The sequence below is a fragment of the Bubalus bubalis genome, chromosome X (assembly GCF_019923935.1).
Source record: "Bubalus bubalis isolate 160015118507 breed Murrah chromosome X, NDDB_SH_1, whole genome shotgun sequence".
NCBI classification, from domain to species: Eukaryota; Metazoa; Chordata; class Mammalia; order Artiodactyla; family Bovidae; genus Bubalus; species Bubalus bubalis.
The window spans coordinates 41045478-41061136 of record NC_059181.1 but is presented as its reverse complement, the minus strand read 5'-3'; the positions used below and the strand labels follow the sequence as shown (position 1 = coordinate 41061136).

Here is a 15659-nt window from a genome sequence, read left to right as displayed (position 1 = left end):
AGAAGGAGGGAGCGTCTCTGCCGCCGCCTCCTGGTCCCCAACGCCGATCTGCCGCCGCCACCTCCCTCCGCGGCGATCCTCCTTCCACGGTCCTGCCGCGGCCCCCCCTGTAGTCCGAGCTGCCCCGCGCGGAGCCAGAGCCAGCCTCGACAGAGGGAACGCTCGCGGCCTCGCGGCCCGCGCGGGCTGACGAGAGGAGAGCGAGGCACCGCGCGATCCCCGAGGATCCGCACGCCGGGCAGCCCGGCCCGAGCAGCGCGAGGAGCAGCGGGCGGGCGGGCGGCGCCGGGCCCGGGCCGCCCTCGCTCCTGCGCCCCGGCCCCGCCGCCCGCGCCGGGGAGGTCGCCAGCTGAGGAAGGCGCCGCAGTCTCCGGGCCTCGCCGCCCCGCTTGAGTGTCCTCGGCACCGAGGGCTCGCGGGTCCTGAGGGGAGGAGGCGAGCCAGGGGCCGGGCACTGAGCTCTTTGGCGCCCCCACCCCCGTTTTCGGAGCCCTCCACGCTGCGGCCACTGTCCCCTCCGGACCATGGCCGACGACGACGTGCTGTTCGAGGATGTGTACGAGCTGTGCGAGGTGATCGGCAAGTGAGTCTCCACGCGGGGGAGCGGGAGTGTGGGAAAATGCATTTAGTGATGCCCGGGTCCTTCGGCACCCGCACCCGCCCGGGTCTGCCCCCTGCCCTTCCTCCCCTCCGCCTCCCCTGTCCTCCTCACCCGGGAGTATTTATAGACGTGTACCTGGACCTCCAGCCGGGCGGGAGTCTGGGGGTTTCTCGGTAATCCGTGGAGGCCGATGAGCCGAGGTCGGCCCCCTTATGAGGCGTGGGGCCGGCTGAAATCTGCTGTCTGCATTTTATCTGACGGTTGCACAGGGACGTGGCAGAACCGATTTTATAGTTGCTTCCTGGGAACAGTTGGGCTTATTGTTACCTTGCGTGTACCACAGACCATTAAAGAAAAGAGCAGCTTGCATTTCATTGCTTCCGTGGAGAGACAGAGAAAGAACGTCCAGGGTCTTAAATTGTGGGGTGTGTGTCTATTGTGCATGGCATTAGATACATGCCTTTGTGTTCACCCCATGCCCGGATTGGAGGGGGTCATTTAAGACTGGGTGCGTTCGGTTTCAGCAAATTCTTCACCTGGTGTAGACCAACGTGGAAAGAGTTGGGGGGTTCCGAATTTTTAATGCCTCGTTATGCAATGACTGTTAAATCAGTGTTCGAGGCTTCCCTCGACTGTTGGGATGGTGGTTAGCGTGGTAGCGCCGTCTGCTTTGAGTCACCGGGCTGGTCCAGAATATAGAACTGACAGTCCAAATGCTCATCCTTTCATCTGTGTTGTATAATTACACTAGGGAAAAGCAGGGAATCAGATTAATCACAGGGCTGATTGAGAATTAAATCTGCAGTTCTTCATCTAATTGTCCATTCTTTAAATCTGTTTTGAATAGTTTCCTTTTCATTCTTGTCAAACAGTATTCCAAGTGCACAATCCTGCTAATTTGCTTGTGAGGGAAATGCTGGCGATCTGAAGTTGATTTCCTAGTTCAGCGTGTATTCTGTGGCTTTAGAAGTTGAGGAGATAAAATTGAAGAGAAAATTTTTGCCTAGTTTTTAAGGATTGGTAGATAGCTACCGTTGAAATATTTTACCTCTTTTTGGAAGTGGTGCTTTATTGTCTATTTTAAGGTCCGCAGTTGGGAAATGAAACCAAGACCTTAGAGCAGTTGGCTCAATCTCTTTTTTAAGTTGTCTGCAGTACTGGATTTCAATTTGTTTAAGTGTGGATAACTCACTAATTTCCTTCCATGTTGAGGTATTACAGTGTTGCCTCACATGGTGAGATTGTGGGTAGAGCTTGCTACATACTTTCCTCAGATCCAATTGATATAAGGACATGTTACTCTTCGCCCCTATTGTTACATGACTAGCTTGTCTACTGGAAGAACAGTATCCAAATGTGCTCTGTTAAGGTGGTTGTGGAAGTGCTCTAGAGCAGAGCAGTCTGTACAGTATATAATGCGAGCCACGTATGTAATTTTATATATGTAAAATTTGCATATGTAAATTTTCTAATAGCCACATTAAAAAGATTAAAAGCAAGTAGGTGCAATTAATTTTCACAAAATATTTTCTCTTACCCAGTAGATCCAGACTATATCACGTCAACATGTAATCAGTATGGAAATCAGTGAGGTATTTTACGTCTTTTCTTTCATAATCTTCAAAATCCAGTGTGTATTTTACACTAACCATACATCTCCGTTCTGACACTAAGCTGAATTTTCATCAGACATACTTGTTCTGTATTTAGGTTTCATAAAATTTGCATTTGCAAAAGTAGATTCACATACCCAAGTTGTTGCAAACATACCTAAAAGTTTTCTAATAACTGAATTATCTCTTTCTAAATTTAATGTAAATTAATTAAAAAGAAAGAAAATTCAGAATTCAGCTCCTCATTTGGATTAGCCACATTTCAAGTGCTTGTAGCCATATGTGAATAGCACAGTTCTAGAAAGACAAATATGTCAAAAAAAAATCTTAGTTTCTTCATTCTTGGCATCCAATGAAGGTAAATAAGGTGTTTCCCAAAGCCCCCATTGCGTGGGGGCGGGAGTGGGTACCAAGGGGAATGATGTTTGTTGTGTCTCAGTTATATTTGATTCAAATGAGCCAGCAAAGTCATAATCGGAAAATGTGAGATTAAAATGTTAGTTCTATTGTGATGATGGAATATAGGCATCATTGAATCAATGTTAGTAGCTAGTTCTGATTCCTTGAGATCTGAAAGAGTGATGATGTGATATCTTTGGATATTGAAAAGAAAAGTGGTCAGCATCACATTAGCACAATCAGTATTCTGCTGACTTATAATTGATAGAATATTTTCAGGAAATGCCTCTGGGAGAACGAGGTTCATCTCCTCTGTTACTTCAGAGCTGCACGAGGAGGGGGAACAAGCTAATTTTGAGGTGATAGGTCCTCTGTGGCTACCTTAACTACTGTGAATGTGAAGCCTTGTTCATATCCTACAAAGCCTGACTTGGTCAGTGCCGATTATGATATGTCATTCCATGAAATAATGCATTCAAGGTAGGCTTTGTGGCAGAGAACATAATGCTAGTGTTCCTCACCCTGTGTAAAGGTTGGAGGGTTTTCTCTGGTAAATTGTCTCAGCATATATTGATCTGAAAATTGAAATTCACTTGAGATTTTCTTGCAGGGTCTCTGACAGCAGGCATTTAAACTCAGAATTTGTTCAACTCTGGATTTAAACAGAAAGCCCTTGAAGACATTCACTTTGCACAGAAAACCTTCTTGATTGCTATCCAAGTTCTCTGGAATTGTGATTCCTCTTTTATAACTAAATTAGCATCACAAGTTGTGTTTGACTCCTAGGATTTAACAGGTTTAAATTTTCACTGAAGTGCTTTAAAATGGATTTCACCTTTTTACCCGTCTGTTGACTACCCACTCAACTCCCCTGCCTCACTACTTACCTGCTCACTCACCCACCCATTATTTTACTGGGAATCAGTTGTCTGATTCATTATGAATATTGGGAGAATGCTCTTCCTTTTTTTTTTTTAATTTAAACTCTTTCCCCCTGTGTTTCTTATTTTTGAAAGTCTTGCAAGTGGTCCTTGAATGCCTATTGTTTCCATGACATTTTCCCATGTAACATCTTTCAAGTGACTGAAACAAACGGTCTATGCTGTCATTGTCCCAAAACTTCCTGTCTTAGCAAATGTAGCAAATTACTGGAAGGGAAAGGTATTATGCAAATACAGGTAATCAGCTAATTTTTATGGTCGTGAGCATTTACTGTATCTTTTGCAAATTGATGGTTTTATAGGCAAGTGCACAATCAGTAATATTACATGAAGGAAATTTTAAAATGATTCATCCAAATTAAAGTGTAGAAATGCCTACCTTCATGGTACAGCAGTTTTCTGTGAAAGAGAGTAGCAAAATGTACACTGTTTTCGCCGTGTGTAGGCTGAATATTTTTGCCTGGGTATTTAGTAACCTGTAACTTCTGACTTTCCTGCTTTGGTAGGACATAAACTAAAATTGGAATGATGCAGTCTGACCCTTGCTCAAGGATGACATACAAGTTTGTGAGGCGTGCTGTATTTGCTTACACCTCAAGAGCACTTATCATATTTAGTTACAGTTTCTTATTTATGAGTCACTCTCCCTAGCTAACAGGGAGCTTCTTGAGGGCAGGAAATATATCTTACATATCTTTCTTTATTATTAACACAAAACCTGCTATGTAACAGTTGTTCATTAGCTATGGAATGAATTGAGTAGTTTTATAATAAAATCTCATTGAAAGGCAAAATGCATGTTTATCAACTTTAGAGCAATTATTGTCCCAAAAGGCTGTATTAAAGTAGTAGTTGACCACCTGGCTGCATATTAGAATCACCAGGGGAGCTTTTAAAAAAGATCAATGAGAGGGCCTTGTGTCAGAGCAATGAACTCAGAATCTCTGGGAGAGGGTTCTGGTCATTGGTATTTTTTAAAGGTCTCTAAGTGATTCTAATGTGCAGGTATGATTGAGAGTCACTGGTTGAAAACCTAGGTTATGTATGTAATATTTTGGGACTGGCTTTTCAAAGGCTCACAGTTTTTAAAAAGTGGAATAAATATTTGGGGGGCAGTATCAAAGCCAAAAGACCAAGATATGGGTTTTATTTTCTCTACACTGTGTTTTTGAGCCTTATTGTATTAACAGTTTTGTTTCAGCCTATGTTTGCTGTTGGGTTTTTTTGGGTCTTTTAAGATTTACATTGATTTCTGACACTCATCTAATGCTAACATGCTGATTGTCTGATGCTTGGAACAACATAGAACAAGGATTGCTTCAATAACAGTTGATGATGGCTGTCTACTATGACAACTTAATTTAATAACAAGGCATCTATCAGTTTAGTATGGATTGTGTTTGCACATACACTCTATTAAAAGGATATGGTTAAGTTGCTTATATACTTTAAATTTCCTACTTGCAATTCCAGTAATGCTGTTTGTCAGAGAATTGAGTTAAATGCAGTGTTTGTGTAAAAACCAGATTAATAATATGCAGAATATATAATTTAGCATAGAGAAAAATTCAGCTTTACTAATTTGTCCTAATTACTGTGGCTTTCACATATATTGATTGGCCCAGTGATTTGGGTTTCTAGTACCATGGGGTAGGGGTGGGGGGAGGAACGGTGTTACACCATGTTGGAACATCTTTCCCAAGAACTTTAGCAAGACGTGATAGGTAAACTAGTTGTTCATGTTCGGAAATAAAGTCAAGTGAGAGCCTAAAGGAACCAAGAATTTTCCAGAAATGAGATGTTTCATGAAAGAAGTGCTTGATCCGAGGGACAATCATTTAACAAGGGAAAAAGAAACACAATCACCAGAGTGCTGGTTCCCCAGAAAGATCAAGCTGTGGGGGATCAGCTGAAGTCCTGCAGAGGAAAAGCATGTTACATGCAGATTCCTCCAGACGGCAGGTGTTATCGGGAGGGGGTAAGCAGTGGTGATCCCTGATGATGGAGTTTGATTCTAGGACCCCTTTGGAGTGAACTGAGCTTCTCAGTTGCGCATGTGCACAACCTTCTCCGAGTATCTTCATGTCCGCTTTCTACAGACTGCTTTAGGACTTTAAGTGTGATTTGCACATGGTCTTCATAATGTTTGCTGTGGTTTTTCCCTTACCTTCCAAGATGGTGACATGTTCTGTGGCCTTGACATGTGCAATTCCCCCCAACCCTCCATTTCTACCTCGTATCTGCAGTGGTTTCACCTGCTAAACTATAGCTCCTTAATGTCCCTTATATTGTGTTTCTAGATAGCTCCTTTAAATTGAAAATTCTTTCACCATCCTCAGTGATAGCTCTACTCAGTAAATTAAAGAAGCAGGCGTACCTCACTTTTGGAGATGGTGCTTGAATTATTGCATTTTGTAAATGTTTTCACATTTTAAATCTGGCAGAAATGGTTTAAAGGCACTTTGACATATGTTCACAAGTTAAAAAAAATCTTTTGTAACTTAACATGTCTTTTTCATGAAGGGACAATTATGCCTTCAAATATTAGGCATTTTACATATGTTAGCTCCTTTCATTGTACCCATTTTACAGAAAACACTGAGATTCAGAGGGGTCAGTAACTTGCTCAAGATCACATGGGAATCCTACCAGTTCTAAAGCCCGTTTATTTCATGCTGCAGCCTGCTGTTGATTCCAGCTGTGAAAATACTGCAGTGGGTGTCCTTAAAGTAAGGCATATGTCTTCATTTCCAGAATTTACTGCAAATTTTAATTGTTCAACATTTTGGTTAAATTTCTTACCTCTTCAGTAGATGTTCCATGCATGCATGCTCAGTTGCTTAATTGTATCTAACTGCGACTCCATGGACTGTAGCCCACCTGGCTCCTCTGTCCATGGGATTCTCCAGGCAAGAATACTGGAATGGGTTGCAATTTCCTACTCCAGTGGGTCTTCCTGAACCCAGGGATCTCCTGAATTGGCAGGCAGATCCTTTACCATCGGGCCACATGGGAAGCCCAGAGGTTCATTGTCTCATCTTATTTCATTTTTCTTTTTGTCTTTCTAATGAAATATCAACGTTTGCCACCAGACTGATAAGTTTATGCATTCCTTAGCCATGGCAATATAGAATCTTGACTATCCATCCAAAATATAATTTGTTCGGAACTTTCTCCACCCTTTTTACTCTCCAGTTTTTCCCTTCCGATTCCCCTGCCCTAACAGACAGAATAGTTGATTGATTACTCCTAAGTTGCCAAACCAGAAGTAATGAGGTTTCAGAGATAGGTGTTTGTTGAGAGTGGGGTGGGGTTCTTTCCACAGGGTAGTTATTCCTATATCCTGTGATAAAATATTGAAATTGTTTTCTCTGACTCTGAAAACTGTGTACTGAACCACAGCTGCTGAGTGGTGAGCATCTCCACTCTCTGTCAACACTGCACACCTAAGTAATCAAGTGACTGAGTTAGTAATCAAGTGCGGGGCAGGTACCTAACCCCAGGCACAAGCTGACCGGGTGGGTGCACAGCTCTCACATTTGGGGTTTATTTTTTAGTTGTCTTTCTACACTGGGAAGATTTTACTTCTGAAGCTAGTTTGACTTAGAGAGTTCATATATGTTTCCAGTTTTAAGACTTAATAATATTCTGTTAACTTTCTTTTTATTAGTGTTTATAAAATTATAAAATTTTAAAATATAGATGACACAAAGGTAAATAGTGAATGTCTCTCCTTTCTCCCACCATCCATCCATAGCTCTATTCTCCAAAGGTAACCATTGTCCAGGGATCGAACCTGCACTCCCTGCATTGGGAGCAAGCAGTCTTAACCACTGGACTTCCAAGAAAGCCCCAGTTTTTGTACATCTTCTGGAAGATTTTTGTTTAAAAACAGAATGGGCTCATATTTGTACATTCTACTGAAATATTCACTTTACATTGTAAATAGTATATCCGATGGCCTTTCCATATCCATCTATATATCTATCTAACTAACTCTGTCTTCCCTTAAACTGCAACCCAGTATTCCTTGATATGGATGGCACTCTGAGTTGAGTGCAGGCTATTTCTAAGTGATCGTAGCTGGAAATACATGGGTGGAGTTTGAATGAGAGGTCTAGAGTGATAGTGAAGATTTGGAAATCAACTTTGTGGAAGTTAAACTATGAATGAGTGAGTTCTTGGGGGTTGATGGAACTAGCAGTGGGGTTTTGTGGTTTGGAGTATAACTCATGAAATTAGAAGAATTGGGATAGCTGGATCACAGAAGTCTCAAGGTGGGGCAGATCAATAATGTAAAATGCCAATGCACTGACCGAAGACCAAGAATAGGCTTGTCTATAACAGAGGCTATTTAAAGCATTTATCAAAATAAATATTAATATGATGCTTAATATTCCATTCCTCATGTGACTGAAAAGCAAGATTCTGACTTCATTTCTGTGGATGTTGGTACCATTATACTGTCTTTCTGTGAATCTATGTCAACAACATAGTTGCTGCTGCTGCTGCTGCTGCTAAGTCGCTTCAGTCGTGTCGGACTCTGTGCGACCCCATAGACGGCAGCCCACCAGACTCCCCCGGCCCTGGGATTCTCCAGGCAAGAACACTGGAGTGGGTTGCCATTTCCTTCTCCAGTGCATGAAAGTGGAAAGTGAAAGTGAAGTCGCTCAGTCGTGTCCGACTCTTAGCGACCCCAAAGACTTCAGCCTACCAGGCTCCTCCGTCCATGGGATTTTCCAGGCAAGAGAACTAGAGTGGGTTGCCACTGCCTTCTCCACAACATAGTTAGGGTTAAAAAAAAAAAAGTACATTTCTTTTTCACTTTACTTGTGTTTTGCAGATTCTGATGGCTGGCTTTTAGGTAAAACCATTTTTTTCCCTAAGGTTAGGTCTTTTTGATTCCCAAGCTTGGTGCCTAACTTGAATTAAATGGGCCCCTTTTAATGAAATGACAAAGTAAATTTTAGACACTTTAAGTTCAAACCATTGTTCTCGTATTAAATTCTTCACCTATAGGGAACTGAATTCTTCCATGCCTCAAGGTTTTTGGTCCCAGTTGGATAATTGTAATACTCTCCTCCTATTTTACACCCCTCTTACCCCATCCCCCCAACTAAATTCATTCGTTGGCCTTTTTTGAGTTGTCCACATCCATTCACATCAAGAAAGAATTACTTTATGATACTTAAGCCAGTTTCTTTGTATCTAAGTGCATATTGTTGCAATTCAACTTCTTGTATTTTGTTACACATTCTTTTTCTTTTTCATTTCTTTTGATACATTTTTTTACTTTGTTACCATTGTTTTGAATATTTGAATCATTTACAGATAAGAATGCTGATTGTGTCCTCTCTCAGTGTAGTTTAATAACACAAAATATTATACATTGACTGTATCACAGGCTTCTAATTCTAACCCTGAGTTCAGAGTATTTTGGTATATTCAAATCTAGGATGGATTTAACCCTATGAAGATTTTAATGTTTTATGAAAACAATGTTACTAATTCAGTTACAGAGGTCTCTGGCCCAGGCTATCATGTGCAGATTACCATTGTAACATTGCTATCTTATAGAACCGATAAGAAACATCATATCCTTCCTGCTTACCCTTATCTATTTTCCCCCAAACATATGGATCAACAGTGCTTTGAAGACTGTAAGGCAGCCCCCTAAGATCTGATCTGGTAACCTTCAGGTACGTTATCACCATTTTCTCCCTATTTATAGAAGGAATGATAGCTGCTTCACGAGCCATTTGCATGGATTAGTGATTGTGAAGTGCAGCATAAGTATTTTTTATTTCTAGAATGTCTCTGAGATACTCAAATTACTTTTGGCAGCTATGTAGATAAGTTTCAACAATTTCCAAATGTGCACTTTCTCAGTGCTAAACACAGGCTCTATTACATAAATAATACGGTGAAATGAACATTCTTTTCTACCATGTGTGTAAAATTTAGTGGTGCTAACATTCGTTCATTTTTTCATTTAGGCATTCATTTCTAGCTGTGTGACCCTGAGCAAGTTAGTTAAGCTCTCTGAGCCTCAGTTTCTTTATATGTTAAATGAGGGTGATAGCATAGACCTTTCAGGGGTGTTGTGCTGTTTGAATAAAAGAGTAGAGGAATACAGATAGGGAAAATTAAAGAAATCTTAAAGTTCTTAAGATCAGGGGCTTCCCTGATAGCTCAGTTGGTAAAGAATCTGCCTGCAATGCAGGAGACCCTGGTTCAATTCCTGGGTTGGGAAGATCTGCTGGGGAGTATTCTTGGGTTTCCCTTGTGGCTCAGCTGGTAAAGAATCTGCCTGAAATGTGGGCGCCCTGGGTTCGATCCCTGGATTGGGACGATCCCCTGGAGAAGGGAAAGGCTACCCACTCCAGAATTCTGGCCTGGAGAATTCCATGGACTGTATAGTCCATGGGGTCGCAAAGAGTTGGACACGACTTAGCGACTTTCACTTTAAAGTTCTTAAAAATGTTCACTTTGTTTTATTTTTTAATTAATATTTCTTATATTTTTGAGAGCAGTTTTAGGTTCACAGCTCCTATTTTAGTGACACTGGTAACATAAATATTCAAACAATTAGTACAAAACTAAATTCTACAGGGACAACTTTAGGAATTTGTTGTTGTTCCCAGATCCTATGGTTTGAGTGCTCATTATGCGCTGGACATGGTGTTAAATTCTTTAATTCTTTATATTTTTCTAATATAACCTTGGCCACAACCCTTCCTTTTGAGGCAGTCACCCCTCCTCCCCATTTTACAGATGACGAAACTGAGAAATAAGGAGATTAGTAACTTACCCTGGACAAAGTGGCAACAATAAGTGGCAACGTGGGAATTTGCACCTTAGTATATGTGACCTGGGCTTTCCAGGTGGCTCAGTGGTAAAGAATCTGCCTGTCAATGCAGGAGACTCGGGTTCAATCCCTGAATCAAGAAGATCCTCTCGAGAAGGAAATGGCCACTCACTCCAGTATTCTTGCCTGGAAAAATTCCATGGACAGAGGAACATGGTGGGCTACAGTCCATGGGGTCTCAAAAGAGTCGGACACAACTTAGTGACTAAACAACAACATACGCGACCTGAGTGCCTGCTCTTTAGTAATGTTACACTGCTTCTCATTTAGTATAAGCAGAGACTGGTTGTCTTTTAAGAGGTATTCCAAAATATAAGCCTCTAATATTCTGATTTTAGGTGTTTTAGCAGATTACTAGAATATCTTGTTTTGAGTAACAGCTGTATAGAGGTATAATTCACATACCATCCAGTTCACGCATTTAAAGTGTACAATTCAGCGGTTTTTAGTATAGCCACAGGGTTGTGCATGGTGACCATAATACATTTCTGAACATTTTCATCACCCCCTAAAGGAACTCTGTATGCTTTAACTCTTACTCCTCATCCCTCCCTACCCTAGGTAACGATTAATCTGCTTTCTGTCTCTACGGATGTGCTTATGCTGGACATTTCATGCAAACGGAATCATACAATATATTGTAGCCTTTTGTGACTGGCTTCTTTTTCTAAGCATAAGGTTTTCAAGGTTTATCCTTGTTGTAGATATTATCAGCACTTCATTCCTTTTATAAGGCCCAATAGTATTCTATCCTGTGGCTTGACCACATTTGTTGATCTTTTTGTCAATTAATGACAAAAATAATTAATGACAAATTAATTCATTTGGGTGGTATTCGTCTTTTGGCTATTATAATTAATCCTGCTATGGACATTCATGTGCAAGTTTTGTTTTTATTTCTCTTAGGTATATACTTAGAAGTGGAATTGCTGGGTCAAATGGTAACTCTCTTTGACTTTTTAAGGAATGCCAAACTGTTTTCCAAAGTGTACCATTTTACATTCCCACCAGTGGTCTATGAGGGTTAGAATGCTTTCTAATCAGGTGAGTACTATCAGAGTTTGCCTACAGAGTCTGTTTGACACTGTGACATAAAGCAAATTTTACGGGTTGTTGGTCAAGCTTTTATCTCGTGGACATGTTTATACTGATCTTCAACAATTGTAGATATTTGTAGACCAAGGGTTGGCAAACTATGTGTAAACTACCAGATAGTAAATATTTTAAGCTTGACGAGCCACACATCTGTCACAGCTACTCAGACTCTGACATTGTAATGTGAAACAACCATGGGAAAACAAATTAGTATGGCTGTGTTCCAGTAAAACTTTATTTACAAAAATAGGTGGTGGGCTAGATTTGGCCCTGGGCTTTAGTTTGCTGATCCTGTTATAGATTAAAAATGAAGCTGGAGCTGACTGTCCAGTTTCCAGTCTTGTTTACCTTCAAGGTTGGTGAATAGTAGTCTGAATAGCCCCATAGTAGTAGGTTGTTTCTACAAAATATAAAGATATTGAGACTGGCCCACTGAAATATTTTCACTGTTAAATGGAGAAGTACTATATGTTTAGGTGGTTGTGTGTGTGTGTGTGTGTGTGTGTGTGTGTGTGTGTGTGTGTGTGTATTGCTTTTGGATTCTCTTTTTGACCCTAAGCTAAAGGGGAAGAAACTCATTAACATTCTTATTGTCTGACTGGAGACAGAATAAATGTGGAGTGCCTGAAAACATTTGTTTCCTTCATTCTTATTGCCCATGGCATGGATGAAAGCAGAGTTGAGAACATACTAGAAATTAACAGAAATGGAATATTTGAAAAAAAATAATAGCTTTAAAAAAATTAGGGGGAGCAACACTCACTAAATCTCCATCCCTAATTGGAGAGTTATGATGTGCCAACGATGTATATTTTATGACTTCACCAAGAGCCCTTGCTAGAGTCATTGTTTGTTTTTTTTTAATATAAATTTATTTATTTTAACTGGAGGCTAATTACTTTATAATATTGTATTGGTTTTGCCATACATCAACATGAATCCACCACAGGTGTACATAGTATAAATAAAACTTCAAAATTCTCTTTTGTATCTGAAATCCATTTTGCACAATATATTTTGAGGTAGTAGACATATACTATTTAGAGTGCTTTGTGGCTTAAAATAAAACTGTCATTGTATCTTTGGTACATAGGAAAGATAGTATTCTTTGAGCTTATAGATTTACATCAATCGTTTGCAATACTGTTCTAGATTATAATTTTTGTAGTGTTGAGAAAAGGTCCAAAGATTATGTTAAAAGAGGGAATTTTGTAGCAACTTCTGTCTTTGCATTTGGACATTTGACAGATGAATTAATTGTTCATTATGTGAAATTTCAAAACTGAGACAAGGAGAATCCCAGAGTATATATTTAGGAAACAGCCATATATAGGATTTATGGATATTGTAGTGTTCTTTTATGTAACCTCCCCAGATTTTATTATGGCAGCAGTGTCCACATCTTAATCACAAACAAAATGAGGTGGAAAGATTCTGAAGCTGTATTCTCTGATGTGATTGGGCACCAAATCTAAATTACCTACATTTACAGAAGAGCATTTCATCTACTAAGTCATGTTAACATTGTCAAGTAGAAGAATGATCATGCTGAAATCTATTTAGACCACTTACTTTGATGAAAATACTTCTTAGGTTGGCTTCAGAGAACAGTAAAAGGCATCTCTTCCTATGATAATTTGTGGACAGTATTACTTATATTGCATTATTCAGGCTAGAAGTTTTTGCTGAATTCCATCTGAGCCATTAGTTCAGAAGCAGAATGGTGAGCTTTTATGTAGAACCTTTACTGGTCTTCTTAGGCTTAATATTGTCTTAACTGGATCTTTGTCCCAGCAGTAGTATCTGGCACTGGATTTGAGATTATCTTTTTCATATTTTTTCTTTAATTTAGTCACTTGTAAAATAATTAGATACTTGTAAAACAAACAAGAGGGCATTTTCACTAAGGACTTTCTTTAATTATATTTCATGTAAATTAAAAAAAATCGTTACTGGAATATGCAGATCACAGGTTAAAGTGATAATGTAATTATCTCACATTATAATCAACATGTGCAATACTTTTAAAAGCATGCCAATAAGAATGGAAAAAAAACCCTCTACTGACCATCCATATTGTAGATTATATTCCTTTCCTTGGTTTTCTTTTTAAAAGCATTTCCCTCTTAAAATGGATGTAAAAATAATTTGTGTTAGTATCTGTTCAAATGAATACATGATCACTGTTGCAGAAAGAGCCTGGGAATAGAATATGGAGGGGGAGATTCTAGGCTTGCTGCTCTATTTTTTTTATTACCTCCATTAATAGTGTTTCTCCCATTGCTGAGTGTTTCTCTTATACTGCTGGGAAGGGATCGCCACACTTCTATAATCTATGACCCACTTACACTAAAGGTCGAGCATGTTTTAAATTGTGATCTGATTAAAGTTCAGGCTTCTTGGTTAGATTTGCTGGGATGGCTTCAGAATTAGCCCCATAAATGTGAATATGGACTTGAAGATCTTATTAGAGTGACCCTTTTCCCCATGAAGATACATTCATAGACATAGTCCTGCAAAGCCATGTACAAGTTGGATTTGATAAGTGCAGATCAGAACTTGCTAGGAAAAGTAGTATTTTAAGGAAAGAATTTTAGTTGTGACACATCAGCATTTGGTTTCATTTTCTTGTAAAAAAAGGGTGAAAGTGAAAGTTGCTCTGCTGCTGCCGCTAAGTCGCTTTAGTGTGTCCAACTCTGTGCGACCCCGTAGACGGCAGCCTAGCAGGCTCCTCCATCCTTGGGATTCTCCAGGCAAGAACGCTGGAGTGGGTTGCCATTTCCTTCTCCAATGCATGAAAGTGAAAAGTGAAAGTGAAGTTGCTCAGTCGTGTCCGACTCTTCGCGACCCCATGGACTGCAGCCTACCAGGCTCCTCCGTCTATGGGAGTTTCCAGGCAAGAGTACTGGAGTGGGGTGCCATTGCATTCTCCGAAAGTCACTCAGTCGTGTCCAACTCTTTGCGACCCCATGGACTGTACAGTCCATGGAATTCTCCAGGCCAGAATACTGGAGTGGGTAGCCTTTCCCTTCTCCAGGGGATCATCCCAACCCAGGGATCGAACTCAGGTCTCCCGCATTGCAGGCAGATTCTTTACCAGCTGAGCTCCAAGGGAAGCAAAAGAAGGATAGTGAAGGCTATATTTGATCTACCTCATTTGATCCTTATGAACACAAAATGACATAATTTTTCAAATATCTTAAACTATCTTAAATACATTATTTTGCAATGAAGCACTTCTAATTAGAAGTGGGCTTTGTTAAGTATATTTTGATTTTGCAAGATTCATTTACCATTGTCTGTAAAACTGATTTGATTTTCTTATTTGATTTCTAGAGCTTTATAGGACTTGGGACATGTTGGGTGAAAAATGTTGAATAAGGAGATATGAGGAAGACTTGTTTGTATTTCACTGATGGGGTAATATTTACATGGAGGTCAGTGAAGGAAAAATCCTGTCTAGTGTGTTTCTCCTTGCTTTTCTTTAAATGAATTTTATTTGAGCTTTGAAGTTTGGAACTCATTATAAGTGGCAGAATTTTGTAGTCAATCTGGTGTGAACTTTGGCAGCTACTTAAAATGTTGAACTTCCTGTTTAGTAGTGAAGTATAGAGCAGTGGTTCTCCAGGGTGGACTTCATCCTCACCAGCAGAGCAGTATCACCTGGGGATTTGTTAGAAATGCAGATTCTCAGGCCCCAGCCCTATAGATCAGAAGCTCTAGGGGGTGGGACCCAGCAATTTCCTTTTTAACAGTTCTTCAAGGGATGCTGAGGCCCATTAAAATTAGAGAAGCATTGATTTAGAACTGTAGATCAGAGCTCAATAAACTATGGCCCAAGGGCCAAGTCTGCCCACAGTCTGTTTTTGTAAATAAAGTTTTTCTGGAGTACAGCCACACTCATTCATTTAAATAATGTCTGTGACTGCTTTCACACTACAAGGGCAGAGTTGAGTAGTTGCAGCAGAGACCATATGGTCCACAAAGCCTAAAACATTTACTTTCTGACCCTTAATACAAAAAGTTTGCTGATCCCAGCCCAAGTTGAAGCCTTAGTGTTGATTTCTTTCCCATAATAACTGAACTACAAATATCTGAAATCAATAGGTAAACACCTATTTTTTCCCTTTACTCCTGCCCAT

The 15659-nt window shown here is 40.1% G+C and overlaps 1 protein-coding gene across 1 annotated transcript in view; it reads left to right on the top strand.

Annotated features, from left to right (window-relative positions):
* Nucleotides 1-351: 351 nt before the first annotated feature.
* CASK (calcium/calmodulin dependent serine protein kinase) overlaps nucleotides 352-15659 on the top strand; it is a gene marked incomplete in the record, with an annotated part of 361613 nt that continues 346305 nt past the window's right edge. Inside the window, 1 exon segment of the mRNA XM_045164543.1 lies at nucleotides 352-583. Within this exon segment, the coding sequence (XP_045020478.1) occupies nucleotides 525-583 (59 nt within the window).